This window comes from Rattus rattus, chromosome 8 (assembly GCF_011064425.1).
Source record: "Rattus rattus isolate New Zealand chromosome 8, Rrattus_CSIRO_v1, whole genome shotgun sequence".
Taxonomy (NCBI): Eukaryota; Metazoa; Chordata; class Mammalia; order Rodentia; family Muridae; genus Rattus; species Rattus rattus.
In genome coordinates this window covers 20,564,654-20,579,614 of record NC_046161.1, presented here as the reverse complement: position 1 = coordinate 20,579,614, position 14,961 = coordinate 20,564,654, and the positions used below count along the sequence as shown (strand labels likewise).

At 38.7% G+C, this 14,961-nt stretch overlaps 1 protein-coding gene across 1 annotated transcript in view; it reads left to right on the top strand.

The window, feature by feature from the left end:
* The window catches only part of Dpy19l2 (dpy-19 like 2), a 105,516-nt gene extending 91,627 nt beyond the window's left edge, over positions 1–13,889 (top strand). Inside the window, exons 17-22 of the mRNA XM_032910202.1 lie at positions 196–220; positions 1,584–1,703; positions 2,562–2,736; positions 5,247–5,346; positions 7,036–7,161; positions 12,790–13,889. Coding sequence (XP_032766093.1) covers positions 196–220; positions 1,584–1,703; positions 2,562–2,736; positions 5,247–5,346; positions 7,036–7,161; positions 12,790–12,940 — 697 coding nt within the window. The 3' untranslated portion in view covers positions 12,941–13,889. The remainder of the gene's footprint in view (positions 1–195; positions 221–1,583; positions 1,704–2,561; positions 2,737–5,246; positions 5,347–7,035; positions 7,162–12,789) is intronic.
* Positions 13,890–14,961: the final 1,072 nt, after the last annotated feature.

Genomic DNA, 14,961 nt, shown 5'->3' with positions numbered 1-14,961 from the left:
TTGTAGAATGATGGTGAATTGTGCCTTTGAAACTTTGTAATTTTATTAGCATATATAGTGCTTTAAATTTTGTACTTTGCACAGTCTAGAAAGAATCAAGAGTTTAAAATCCAAGAACAAAATGAATCATTTTACTCTTATGTAAGGAGGTTGTAATGGACATTCAGTAAATAGGTCATTTTTATTTTCTTCCAGAAAACAGCTCCTGGACAACGGTGAGGTAAAAGCTCTCATTCTTGGTAGACTTATGCATTAAATCCCACTTGAAGGTTAATTCATGAAGGTGCAGCCTTCCTGCTGATGTGTGTCAATGCAGCTTGAATTTGGGGCAGTGGTAATCATTTCTGCTGGGCCTTCCTCCTTCTGTCTGATCTCATGATTGACTAGTAATAAGAATTTGAAAGCCAACTCTGAGAACGCAGGAAAATTACCAGAAGTGACCTATTTACTTTTTTAGAGGAGGATGTTTTATAACTTCCTCCTTACACCCTTTGTATAAATACATGAGTTTATCCATTTATTTTACAAAGTATTATTCTGTGAATGCACAAATATGTATCCTAAAACTCCTTCCATTCCATTAAGTAATCTTTTAATACTAAATTTTGATGGTCATGTGTTTGTTACTTGTTCTTTTACATTGGTCATCAAATGCGTTACCTCCTGGGGCTATTAAAACATTCCCCAATGTGCTTAGATCAGTTCCTCAGCAAAGTCCTAGAATTAAGTACAAGTCAAAGTAATTGGCCGTTCTCTAGGATCCTGACAGTTCGGAACTAGAGAAATTGGTCATTTTAATATTCCAGTGGGTATTTTATTTCACTTTAAAGTATAAGCTGACTATTTGCCTTTTGATAGGTGAAAATACTGCATATCTGTAATATAATTAAATATCAGTAAATTAGGGTATAAATATTTATCTGTTATTTACATTTGGTTGCACTGACTATTGCCACGTTCACCATATTTTTCTGGTAAAAGTTTATGTTTTATGAATATTTCAATTGGGAGAATTTTAATTTGAAATCTTTGCCCTGTGGAACTCTAAGCTTGGTTAAACTAGGATAGAGTATGGATTAGTAAAAATCCTTAGACAGTTCTACTTGAAAGCTCTTCTGGCTTGTGTGCTGCTATGATTTCTCTTATCCGAAATACACATGTATACATGAAGCTCTTGCATTTTGTCCCCTCCTTGTTCAAAGCCTTTCCCTCTTTAAAGTGGTATCTTCTCCATGGCCTTTCACACTTTCTGGGCTGCCGGGCTCGTCCCCCTCCTCCATTTCCTTGTCCGTTGTTCTCGTCACTGTCTAACCGGTTGCAGTGTATCTACGTACGGTGCCTACCAGTGCCACTTCCTAACTAAATGTGCTAAGGTGTGGGCCTCGCGAGGACCTCAGCATTCTGTCTGAAGCACTCAGAACAGTTCCTGGCACGGATTATTTATCACTAAATGCTAGCTGAATGGATGGATGCATGCATTAGCGTGCTGAATGCTATGCTGGGAGAGCCTAAGAAACATTTTACCTGTGTCTGTTAATTTATCCGTGGGCGAAGTGCAGAGGTCACTGCTTTGTGTCTTGCAGTTGATTTTCCACGCCTTGCAGTTGCTGGCATTCATGGGTCTTGCCGTCTTAATCATGCGGTTGAAGCTGTTTCTGACACCTCACATGTGCCTTATGGCTTCCTTGATCTGCTCCCGAAGGGTAAGCCACCATCCCTGAGTGACTGTTACTATAACAACCAAAGCAACTGGCCTTGGAGCTGTCCTGGCTTTGCTAAGTCATCCAAATTCTGAAAGCAGCCAGGGCTCTCAGCAAACTCCTCTCAGAGACTTTAAATGCCAGTTGATGATTCGCTGTTAGCAAGAAAGTGGCTTTGGAAAATCCCGATAGACTCCAAATGATGTTTCTGGAGAGAGCAATTGGGAATTCAGCCCTGCTGCTATCATCGTGTCTACAAATAGAGACTTTTAGCCTTTAAGTCTGTACAGTTGTTTCTGGTCCGCCCAATCCCCAAACTGCAAATTTCCCATGCTGAAGAGGTCCCTGGTGGTCCTGCTTGAATAAAGAATTTCTAAAACAAATTCTTTCTATTCTGGTATTCCTCCCTATATAGTTTAATGGATACATAAACTAGCTAGAGAGCTACATAAACTAGACAGACACTCAGTAGAGCTAGCAGCCATTTTCCTGAGAGGAGCATACATGTCAATGCTAGTGGGTTTCTCTTCTGGCTATTCAAGCCATCATAAAAATCAGCCAAAAGTTAAAGCTTTCAGCTTAGCATATTTCGAGTTGCAGCTCACTAATTCTAATGTCTGGCTGAGAGTCCGTACTGGAAAGACACCCAGTTCTTTCAGAAACACAGAAACCTTGCGCGTAACTAGGTCTAGTAACTGGAGAATGTTGATGGTTTGCGAGCGGCAGATGGACATACCATGCATCTGTGTACTGAGCCACAGGGTTACCCACTTTGGATTCAGTAGGAAGGTGAGAATGTAGTTGTGATCCGAGTCTTATATTTCATATAAGAAATATAAATAAATGGTCTTTTTATTTCAGCTCTTTGGCTGGCTTTTTTGCAGAATTCATTTTGAGAATGTTGTCTTCGGCATTCTGACAATGATGTCAATACAAGGTTGTGCGAACCTCCACAACCAGTGGAGCATAATGGGAGAGTTCACTAACTTGCCTCAGGAAGAGCTCATACACTGGATCCGGCACAACACCAGGCCAGGTGAGCTGCTACACATATGTACTATAACATACATGCATATGTTTGCCTATTCGTCATGTACAGCTAAGCATAGCATCTGTGCACATATGTGTGTATGTATGTGGATATGTATGTGTGTATGTACGTGGGTATGTATGTGTGTATATGTATGTATGTGTGTATGCATGTATGTATGTGTATGCATATGCATGCATGTGTGCATGTATGTATATGCATGTATGTATATGCATGTATGTATATGTATGTGTATATATGTATATGTATGTGTATATGTATGTGTGTATGTATGTATATGTATGTATGTGTGTATGTATGCATGTATGTATATGTATGTGTGTATGTATGTATGTATGTATATGCACTAGTGTTTGTGCATGTGTGCGAGAGGCAAGTGTGTATGGGGCATACGATTCTGACTTGCAGGAGTTTGCCTTTTGACTACATTATTTGACAACGATCTGGGAGAGATACATATTCAGTAGGAATTACACTTCCATCTTGAGTTGTGATCTTTTACCAGACCTAGCCATGATGCTGTCATGATGCTAGAAGTCCCAGCATGCCTCTTCCTCACTGAAGATACGATTGATTTTCTGCACTGTTCTATGCCCTTAGTATTTATTTTTTTTCTTTTTTTTTTTTTTTTATTAACCTATTTCTTATATATTTATTCCCTTTCCGACATCCTTCCCCTCCCTGTATTTATGTTTATTTCCTAGATCCAAATAAAATGCCCTATGTTTCCCTCCCCAACTTTTTCAAAAAAAATCAGTCTTACAACCCAGGGCTTAACATTTACTGGTGCTATTAAAATATTCAAGAATTTAACATGCTTTCAGAAAGCTTGGCCTAAATAAAATGTATTTTAGTTGAACTTTGATTTAAAATATCAATTAAGCTTTTGGCCATATGGTTTGAAATTTTATGTTTTTGTTTGTTGCATTCAATTTTATAAAACCATGCTTGATCCTTGCCTGGTACCATGGCCCATGCTGTGCTCTGAGATCAGCCGCTGCCAACGGCTGTACCACTTAGCCTATATGGCGAGCTAGCTTCCCCAAGCTGCCCCAGTCACACTCGGTTCCAACAACCACCAGCTTGTGTTTTTCCCAAGAACTCCACCCATTCCTCTATGGCCCATTCCTCTGTGCCTATTCCTCTGGCTCCCTGCTTTCTTCTCATGCCCACCTTAACTGTGGATGGAAAACACCAGACAGCCTTAATATTTAAAACTAGCCATAGCTCAATGGTCGGGAGAAGAATCTATTGCTCTAAACTCATTAGCTATCCTGTATCAGAATTCTGCCGGTGGCAGTCTGCCATTGGCTCTAGTTGTCCCCAGGCCTTACATAGTTTATGCTCCTCTCCCCAAATCCTGACTGAAAAGTGTCCTCTCTCTCCCTCCCTCCCTCCCTTCTTGCCTCCCTCCCTCCCTTAATCCCTCCTTCCCTCTCCCTCCCTTTGATACCCCCCTCTCCCTCCCCTTCCTCCTCCAGGGACCTGGAAATTCCATCTTTTTCTTTTCACCCAGAGATTGGCATCAGCCATCTTTATTGACACAATCAAGAACCAATTAGGGAAATGACACCTTCACCTACATTTATTCTTCCAAAAATGTATACCACAAGTAATGAATGATTCGAAGAGCTAGAAAAACAATAAACATGTTGTGAGTCTCCATGTGTTTTCTGGGAATTAAACCACCGTGTTATCTGGCCAGTTCCTAAATTATAAATATTGAAATATATTTTCTTCTAACAAAATCCACATGACTATAACTCACCACTACAGTAACAAAAAAATCATTTGAAAAAATGTATACCATGGCATTGGGTTTTGACATTGTTCACAGTAAGACAGGATCTTTTTCCTCTTTCTAGTTTTCTTCCTGTAGTACTGGTGAAGCAGTTAAGGTGAATTTGGAAATGTTTCAACTGCATAGTTTTGGCAGGCCCCTTAGCTTTGATACCTCTGAGCCTATTTCTACACAATAAGAAAAACAAAAATTCACTAGTTATCCTACAAGCCAAGTCACTGGATCCCTGTACAAACATGTACGTGGAGTTGGTGAGATAGCTCCATGGGTAAATGCACCTGCTACCAAACCTGAGGCTTGACTGAGATTCCCAGACCTCATCTGGTAGGGGAGAGTCAATTCCCAACAATTCTTTACTCTACATGTGGTCCATGGTATACATGTGTACAAATACACACACACACACACATACACACACACACACATACACACACCTGTGCATGCACACAAACACCAAATAAATCATTAAGTGTAAAATGAAATTTAAAAGTATGTGTATAGCTCCTAGCACAGGAAAGCACAGGTTAAATATTCAGAAGACAAAGGATAAGTATTGAATAGGTAAGATACCTAAATCGGGCCCATTAATGTAGGATCTTGGATTTTTTTCTTAATTTAAATTCAAATTTTAGGGGTACATTGAACTTTTTATTTTTGGAAATGTTTTGTTAAAGATTGTCATCTTGTTTCCCAGACGCTGTCTTTGCAGGCGCCATGCCGACAATGGCAAGCATCAAGCTGTCTACACTGCGTCCGATTGTGAACCACCCACACTATGAGGATGCAGACTTGAGGTGAGCAGTCCCCTGCATCCATTGGGTAGAATTTTCAGTACTTACTAGTGGCCCTAAGAAAAATGAAAATGTTTGTTTACACACACACACACACACACACACACACACACACACACACACACACACACAAGCACACACACACAAGTACATACCTGAGCCACACATATATACCCACAAAAAATGGTTCATGTGTATAGGGGATTAGATGTGTCTGAGAGAGAAAGGAGAGAGAAGAGAGAGAGGGAGGGACGGGAGGAGGGGGAGAAAGAAAGGGGGAGGTGTGGGTGGGAGGGGAAGGGGTAAGGAGAACACATACAGAGGTGCTGAGACAGAGACGCACACACCCTACCAACCCCAACTTCCACACATACAGAAAGGGGGCAGGAGGGGAGGAGGGAAGGGAGGGAGGGAGGGGGGGGAGGGGAGAGAGAGAGAGAGAGAGAGAGAGAGAGAGAGAGGCATAAAACTCAAAAAAGTCAGAAGCTAAATAGATTTGATTCATAGCCACATTTTGCCAGCCTCTCTCTCAACTTCATAAAATTCTCTGCCTGATTTAAGAAATATTTCAGATCTTTTCAATGGTTAGTGAGTAGTTTATTTTCCCAGATAAAGATTAAAAATAATAAATGGAATTTGCTATAAAACGTTTTTTAAAATTACAAAACTTCTTATCTGATTAAGTAAAAATTCTACTTTCCTTTTATAACTAAAACTTGTGTTTACCTCCGTGTGTGTGTGTGTGTGTGTGTGTGTGTGTGTGTGTGTGTGTGTGTGTGTGTTTGCACATGTCTGTGAACCAGAGGTCAATGGTGGATGTATTTTCTGATTTCTCCCCACCTTATTATTGGAGACAAAGTCTGCTTAACATAGTATTCAGCTAGGCTAGCCAGAGAGTTTCTGGGATCTGCCTATCTCCTGTTCTCCCTGCTTGGGTCGCAGATGGGAGCTGATATTATTGGCTTTGGGTGTAAGGGACCTGAATCCAGTGCAGCAGGTATGGATTTAAAAATGAGTAAATCAGTTCTGTCATTTGTTAAAAGAATCTTTTTCTTTTAATTTTTGTTACACTGCTAGAAGAAATAATTTTGATTTATTCAAAAATTTCTGTCTAGTCCTTGTGATTGAACATCCCAAGCAACATTTAGTTCGTTCAGGATTTTAGCAACCTTCTAGTATGCCACATTTGATTGTTCATCCTGGCATTTCAAAATTTTCTGTGGTGCTTTTCCTATCCATGGAAGTGTCCTGGATGCTCACTGCTAAATACTCCCTTGGCAGTATTCCACCTCAGTTTGTCTGTTTTTTAGTTTTTAGAGAGGAAATTATTCACCAAGATTCATATTGTCACAATTCCTAGCCTTTAGGTGACAGAATTACATTCTATAATAGATTGCTTTGTGGACTATATGAAGTGAACTTTACAAGCTGAATTATCATCTGACCAGCCAGTACAAATTATCTATGTATTTATCTTAGATATAACAGGCTTCAAACTGCTGTAAAATTCAGTATATTGAAGATAGAAATAGACACATGTAAATTAATCTCTCAAAGCAATTGCATAATTTTTAGTCATATCCAGCTTCCAATTGAGGGTTAAGGTATCAATTTGCTGGAAAACCCTCTTTAACATATTATTTATCTTAAAAATAGGTTTGTAATTGTTGTTGTTGTTGTTTAAATTTAAAGGGCTCGAACAAAAATAGTTTATTCTGCATATAGTCGAAAACCTGCAGTAGAAGTGAGAAATAAACTGTTGGAATTACACGTGAATTATTATGTTCTAGAAGAGGCATGGTGTGTCGTGAGAACAAAGTGAGTATCAACAACATAATGTATAATATGGTATATTGTTAAGTGAACTGAGTACTAATAATATTATGTATAATGTGTGTATCGTAAAGCAACAGAAGCTTCACTTCATTCTGTACCGATACAGGACTGCTCCGCAGAAATCCGGATTCCTGGTTTAGATATATCCCATTAACATATGACCACTGCCATGTAGAGAAGTTAAATTTCACTGTCTTCCAATAATACTTATAAAAATTACATTTTAATATCTTAGTTTTCTTATGACCTTTAAACTTACTTTTCATGGGTTTATGGAAGCATAAATTATATAAAGACTAAGGATGTAGGGCATTGTTTCGGCACAGGCATTTATCATGTAATACTTAAGTCAGGTTAAAATATCTATTGGAAATGTATGTTCTTAATTTTTTACTTTGCAGCATTTTTCTTTGATGTCTAAAGTATAAGTGAATTATATTTATCTGCTACTGTTCCTCAGTTATACCGGATATAAGGCTTAAAATTTCTCGTAACTACAGATTGCATAGTAAGTAAAAATATTATAAATACTTCGAGATTTGTATTTCCAAAATTAAGACAAAATAATGTCGTGTTCAGGGGATTCTTTAGGTTATTATTTAGATTTCTGGCAGAGATCTCAACAGATCCAGGCAAGTAAATTGCCTATAACAAAAATGCCATTCATCAGTCAATAGATCAGAAATAGGTCTCAGTGTCATTAGAATGTGTTATTTAAGGTGCCCACTTTTTTTTTTTTTTTTTTTTTTGGAGCTGGGACCCGAACCCAGGCCTTGTGCTTTCTAGGCAAAGCTCCCACTGAGCTAAATGGTGTCCAACACACTTGTTAAATGGTGTCCAACACCCTTAAATAGGAAGTAAACTGATTCAAAGTACCTGGGTGTTTGTAAGCAACCGGAGCAGTGGTTCTCGCCATGTAGGTGGTGAGCCCTTTGGGCACCAAACAAGCCCTTCCACAGGGCTTGCATATCAGATATGTATATTACAGCTCATAACTAGAAAAATTATAGTTATGAAGTAGCAATGAAATAATTTTATTTGGGGAGGGGGCGTCACCACAGCGTGAGGAACTGTATTAAAGGGTTGCAGTATTAGGAAGGTTGAGAACCTCTGATAAAGGAGAGTCCATATTCATTATCCAAAGGATTAATAAAAAGAACGGGGCCAGGGATAGAGTTCTAAGGTTCAGCCCTCACCTGGTATGTGCAAGGTCCTGGCTTCTGTTCTGAAAACAGCAAAAGTGGGCCATGGATTAAAGAAGAACGTTCTGTGAGACCACGGAAAGATACACCATCTCAATGGAGACAAACCAACCTCATTCGGGGACTTTAGAGGTGAACACAAGAGTTCAAATAAAGTATTAACAAAATAGCTCTAAACAGCAAATTAGATATGATACAAGAAAAAACAAAAAGCAGTGAATTTGAAGTAGATCAAGAAAAAGCACTAATCCACACAGGACTTATTATCTTAATTGTTTTTTTAAGGACAAATTGCAGAGATCTCGACAATAACTGAACATGGGGGCCACAGCTAGGACAGAGCAGGGGACTTCAATTATAGAAAAGAAAAGAAAGAGAAGAGAAGAGATAGAAAACAGCAACCCAAGACCTGTCTAAGTCTCTGAGGTTGGAGAAAGCCACTGAGAAATCCACTGCTAAATTCAACAAATCCATTAAGGGCAAAACCAGAGAAAATTAGGGCAAGGCACATGCAGCCAAACAGAAAGATCAGGTGACGATGCCCTGAAGAAAGGAGAGAGGCAAGTGCACTGTGAGGAACACCAACTTCTCACATGGAAGGGCCAAGTCATCTGATGTGAGAACAAGCGAAGTGGTGAATGAAGAATTCACAGATTTTGTAGTCAGCAAAAGTCTACATGTATGAGAAGGTCACTTGACCATGTTCAGGTCGGCAGAGGGGCTAAGTGGCCTCCTGCAGGCCAACTTATCACAAGGAATTCTAAATATTGGAACCAAATGGAGATGAACATACACCGAACAAAAATAAGCTACCCAACTGAAATGTCCATAGAACCCTGATATTTTCATAAAAATTAATAGACACACATGATTCTTCTCAAAATTCTAATGCAACATAGACAATGGGATAAAAATACAAATCTGAAAATATATGCATATATGTTCACATGTGTGTATATGTGTCTGTGTGCATGTATTTAAAACAATTGGAACTATATTCCTTGACAGCATGGAATTAAATTAGAATTAGTTAATAGCAAGGAAGCTCCCTGGATAATATATAAATAATTGTATTGTAGATAATGTAATTAAAATGTAATTAAAGATCAATCATAAACTCACAGTGGAAGTTCTAAAATGTTCGAACTGAATAAAAATGAACACAGCATGTCACAGCCTGTGGGAAACACCACAGCAGACTAATAAAGGACTTTAGATTTAAAAAGAACTCTTAAAACGGAATAAGAAAACAATCCACTAAATAGACAAAATACTTAGATGCTACAACAGGAAATACATAAGTGGTAAAGAATCATATAAAATATGCTTTATGTTACTATTCATTTACAAAATGTATGTTAAACCTACAAGGAGATACACAACCTCTAGAGTTGACAGAGAAACTGACTGGCCCAAGTGTCGCTGAAATGAAAGCATACCTACTACTCTTCCATATCAGCTATAGCAATAAAATGTGATACAAACCATGTAATGACCGAATTTTACAGTTTCTCATGAAAGCTGACACCTACTCTGCATATTTGTTTAAGATTAAAGAAGGAATTTATTGGGGTGGAAGTGATGGTTCAAGAGTTAAGAGCAAATTTTCTGCTCTTGTAGAAGACCTGAATTTGGTTCTCAGCAGCAAGGTCATGCAGTTAACAATCACCTGTAACTCCAGCTGCAGGAGATGCAGTGTCTTCCTCAGGTCTTCACAGGCACCAGAACACCCCCCCTCTCTCTCTCTCTCACACACACACACACACACACACACACACACACACACACACACACACACACACACAAAACCTTAAAATATAAAGCATTCATCTATTCTTGAAATTGCATTCAGTTATTCATATCAGCTTTGTTTTAGTAATCTCAACCTAGGAATAGTTCAAATATCTACTAACAGGTGAATTAATTACTAAAACACATTATGAGAATATTTAGAGAATGAAATAGTACTCATCAATAGGAATGAAGGAGCCCTTGACACATACAATGAGCATAACAATTATACTTAGGAAGATAAGCCAGACAAAGATAAAAATAAAGCAAGAATTCCAGAAAATGCACACAAATCTCCAGTAACGGGAAGATGTGCTGTTGTGTTTGAAAAACACTGATAGAAGAGAAGAGTGGAGCTATGGAGAGCAAAGGTCAGCTGTGGGGAACAAGCAAAGTGCCTTGTTCTTACTGTTGCTCCACAGGGACATACATGTATTAGAAGGCAACAGACTGTAATTTACATTTATCGTATACTGAGTAATTATTGATCATTTTTGTAATCTAAAGTCTAACACAGCTAATAAGATAGGAAAACTCCCCATACCTCAAGTGTAAGAAACAGCACAAAATTTGGCAAACAAGATATTTTGAATGAGTTATATAAATACTAAAATAACTGAAATTATGAGGACTGTTAACACCCATGTTTATGCAAATGAGGAACAATTTGAACTCATATACATTGTTTGTAGAAATAAAAAAAATGCAATTCCTTTGGAAGATAATTTTGAGGCTGCTCATCAAACTTACCACTTATCACTTACCACTCTACTCTACGTCACGGCTTGATGTCTGCCTGGAATTAGTTTACCGAACTCTCATACTGATGGTACACACCGTCACTAAGACTGCCAGTGCCGAGGATGGTCGGTAATTTGAAAATCAATAAATGAACTATGGTACTTCTATGCCATAAAATACTAGTTAGGGGTGCAATGGGCAGCAGTACTTAAAAGAAATACAATGTTCTAGTTTCAGCTTTTGTAGTAAAATAACTAGAACAAAAGCAAATGATGGACGGAAATGGCTTATCTGACTTATAATTCCAGGTCACAGTTGACCACGCACGAGGGAAGTCAAGGCAGGAATTCAGGAACCTCAAGGCAGTCCTGCCTGTCACTACATACATTAGTACCTTTAGTATCTCACTTCACAACAGAGACTATGGCAGAAACCATGGAGAATGTTGCTCGCTGACTGCTCAGCTAGATCTGTATAAATGTTTTCAAAGGTTGCACATGTGTGTGTCTGTGTCTGTCTACTTGTTTCTGCATGTGTGTGTGTGTCACATATTTGTTGGTGTCCATGGAAGTTAGGAAAAGGCATTGGATTCCCTCTGACTGAAGTTACAGGCCATTGTGAGCCGCCTGAGCGTGAGCAGTTTGTACTCTCAACCTTTGAGTCATTTCTCCAGCCCCTTGGCTAGACTTCTTAGAGAATTGAACGCCACCTGCAATGGAATTCACGCTCTCCACAGTGGCTGGGCCCTCTCACATCAGTTAACAATTAAGGCAATCCCCATATACATGCACACAGGGCAACTTGATGTCTTCCTCATTCCTCAGTTGAAGTTGTCTTCTCAAGTGTTTCTGGGTTGTAGTAACTTGACAGGTAAGCTCACCAGGACAGACAGTATCTAATGGTATCAACACTACAGTATTCCTAGGGCTGGAGAGATGGTTCAGTGGTTAAGAGCACTGACTGCTCTTCCAGAGGTCCTGAGTTCAATTCCCAGCAACCACATGGTGGCTCACATCCATCTGTAATGGAATCTGATGCCCTCTTCTGGTGTCTGAAGACCGCTACAATGTACTCACATACATAAAAGTAAATAAATAAATCTTAAAATCAATCCCACGGTATTCTAAGATAAGAAAGCCAGAAATGAAAAGTTTAGACAATGTATTTGCATGGAGTTGTAAATGCTACAGTGCAGAAAGGAGACTGGAGGGTGCTGGGCCATGTTTTGGGAAGAAGATTGACCACAAGAAGGGCATGGGGGACATGCTAAGTGGTAGGAATGTCTCTGTATCAGTTGTGACGTTCCTTACATAGAGTTAAACTTTATGTAGGAAGTGTCAGGATTTTTGTGTTGTACTTCAACACATACATTAAAAATTTGTTTCCAATGTGGAATTATTCTCTATCAGGATATGTTAGCATCCTTTTATAGACACCCTCAAAAGGGAAGCATTCAATAGAACGATTTAGCTTAAGAATGTCCGTTCTCTGCCTTGAATATGATTGCCTACTGAATCAGGGCTCTTCATGTTTAAAAAATAAGGATGTCCAAAGGAATTTTAATTAGCTCTCTAATTTCTCTCATCCTACTACAAACAAGTCTTATGATTGGATGAGAATGGTGACCAGCAAATGTAGTTGTGTTTCATCTGGGGGTAAACTTTCTCAGATCTGTATTTCTGACTCCACACCTTACAGTTTGCACGTGTTGACTGGGGCTGGAGGCGTATCACGCTTCATTTCGTTTTACTCTAGGTGTTGGACTTAACGGTTTCTCAAGTTTTAGATTTTTAAGTAGTTAAGTTAATCAGCCTCTGGAATGTGACCATGTTGTTTTATTTAATATAACTATTCATCTACTTGTTTTGTCTTTCAGACCTGGTTGCAGTATGCTTGAAATCTGGGACGTGGAAGACCCGTCCAACGCGGCTAACCCTCCACTCTGTAGCATCCTGCTCAAGGATTCCCGGCCATACTTCACCACAGTGTTTCAGAATAGCATGTACAGGGTACTGAAGATCAACTGACATCAAGGAGCCCCGACAGTCTGCAGTGAGAAGGCGTATGTCCAAAACGGACACTTCCAGCCTCATTTACAACAATAAGAACCACAAGCTTTACTAAGAGACACTTTAGAGCCATAAACAATTACTTAAATTTCTCTGGTTACTACTAATGATAAATTACTGCATTGTTTACATTAAATGCCAGTCTGTCAGGCTTACCTCATAAATGATTAAGTCATCTTCTATCTCATTAACATATGTTCATTTTAGAGTTCCAAGGGAACATGTATAGAAAATATCAATATAATTTTAGAAATCAAAGTAATTCCCTTTCAGTCCAGCTAGGAGAGTTGCTTCAGGTTTCCCTCGTACCTGTGGGTCAGCCCAGACCCTCTGAGCCATGGAGAAGAGCACAGGCTCTGAGAAACCTGATGGTGGTTGTAGCCTCACTTATTTTTAGTTTATGATGAAGATGGGATTGCTTTATAAATTTTATTTCCCAATAAAAAGCTACCTATCAAAAATGCTTTGAAAATCGGTAAATTACCTTGAAGACAAAGTGGGGCCATCAAAGAGTAAAATTGTCTATTTTTTTTTTAAGATGAACCTTAAACCTGCTAGATGTTTGCATATGCATCTGCTCCGAGTTAAGCACCGTGGAGTTTTTATACTTATATTTTCCTTGTACTTTTTGGTCAGCCATAAAAGATGATTCAATTCCATAGGTTATATACATATAATTACTTACAGTAGGTGAGCAATTATATTCTAACTATAGTTGGAAAACATTTTAATGCTGAACACAAAATAGCTAATAAAGAACGCTGTATTTTAACATTTGCAAGTCGTTTCTTTTCTGTGTGGAGCAAAGACAGGAACAGATATAACAGTCATTAAAAAAGTAACATGCTTTGGACAGTGTCACCAGAGGGATATTTTAAAGTAATTATCAGAAGTCAACAGAAGTGATGTTAACCCATAAAATGCTCCATGCACATAATTCTGTCCCATGAACTTTTGTTATCTTCATGTACAATGCCTATTAAATCATTTTAAATGTCCTCAAAGGCTGCATTTTCTTCTGTTCTCATTCTTTATGAAACATATATTTTAAGTTTAAAGGAGCCTTGAAACCACAGGTTACTGGGCGATTAGGGTTGGTGTTGACACTGATCTTCTTGTTAGCCATTAAATGTTTTAGTATGGTCTCACCATAAGACAATATACTGTGGTAGAGAAAGTGGAGAATATGAAGTAACATATAGAGAGGTAAGTCTGAATCCTGGTTCCTTCATAATGCGTGTTGTATCACACCACCATCCATTCAAGAAAAAAGGTGCTTATTTTATGGTAAGTCCTCAGTAAGCATGCTGGTGTTATCCTGTGAAGTTTTGTTTCTTCAGGATAAATTAGAATGCTATCTAATTGCTGGGCCAACGATCACCAATTAAATACTGCTTAAAAAGTACTTAGTGGGTATAAGAACACGCCAATATTACTTCTTTCAACTCCCTTCTCCTGGCCCACCAAAATAATCATACCAAATAGAAAACTTCAGATTCAGGTAAGCCCATCTCAGAATTCTCCATGGCTGCATGGATTTGGGTGTGAGCAAATAGGAATGCTGGACTTCAGCTCCACTTCAATTCTTAAAAGCAAATCTTAAACAAATTAAGCTGTTTGCTCCATATCTGCATGTTTTAGCACAGATGTTTTGAAAGTTGAAGATATATATATGAATGCTGTGAGATAAACAATGGGCAGATTCTCCTCCTGGGCAGAAAACCATTTCCTTCTCACTTCCTACAGTCGTGTTTGCACCACGGCTGAAGTGAGCTTCACACAGCTGTCCGCCCTCATCCAGGCCCCGGAGTGATGTGTGGCCCCAATAAACAACAAATAACACTTACACTTCATCCCTTTTCTGCTCATATCCCCAGATGACTCATTCTGGCTCTCATAAAATTGGGCTTTTATTTGGTTTTATTTGCATACGAGAGATAAAGTCTGTTAATGATAGGGAATTTAAGAGCTATGGGAGC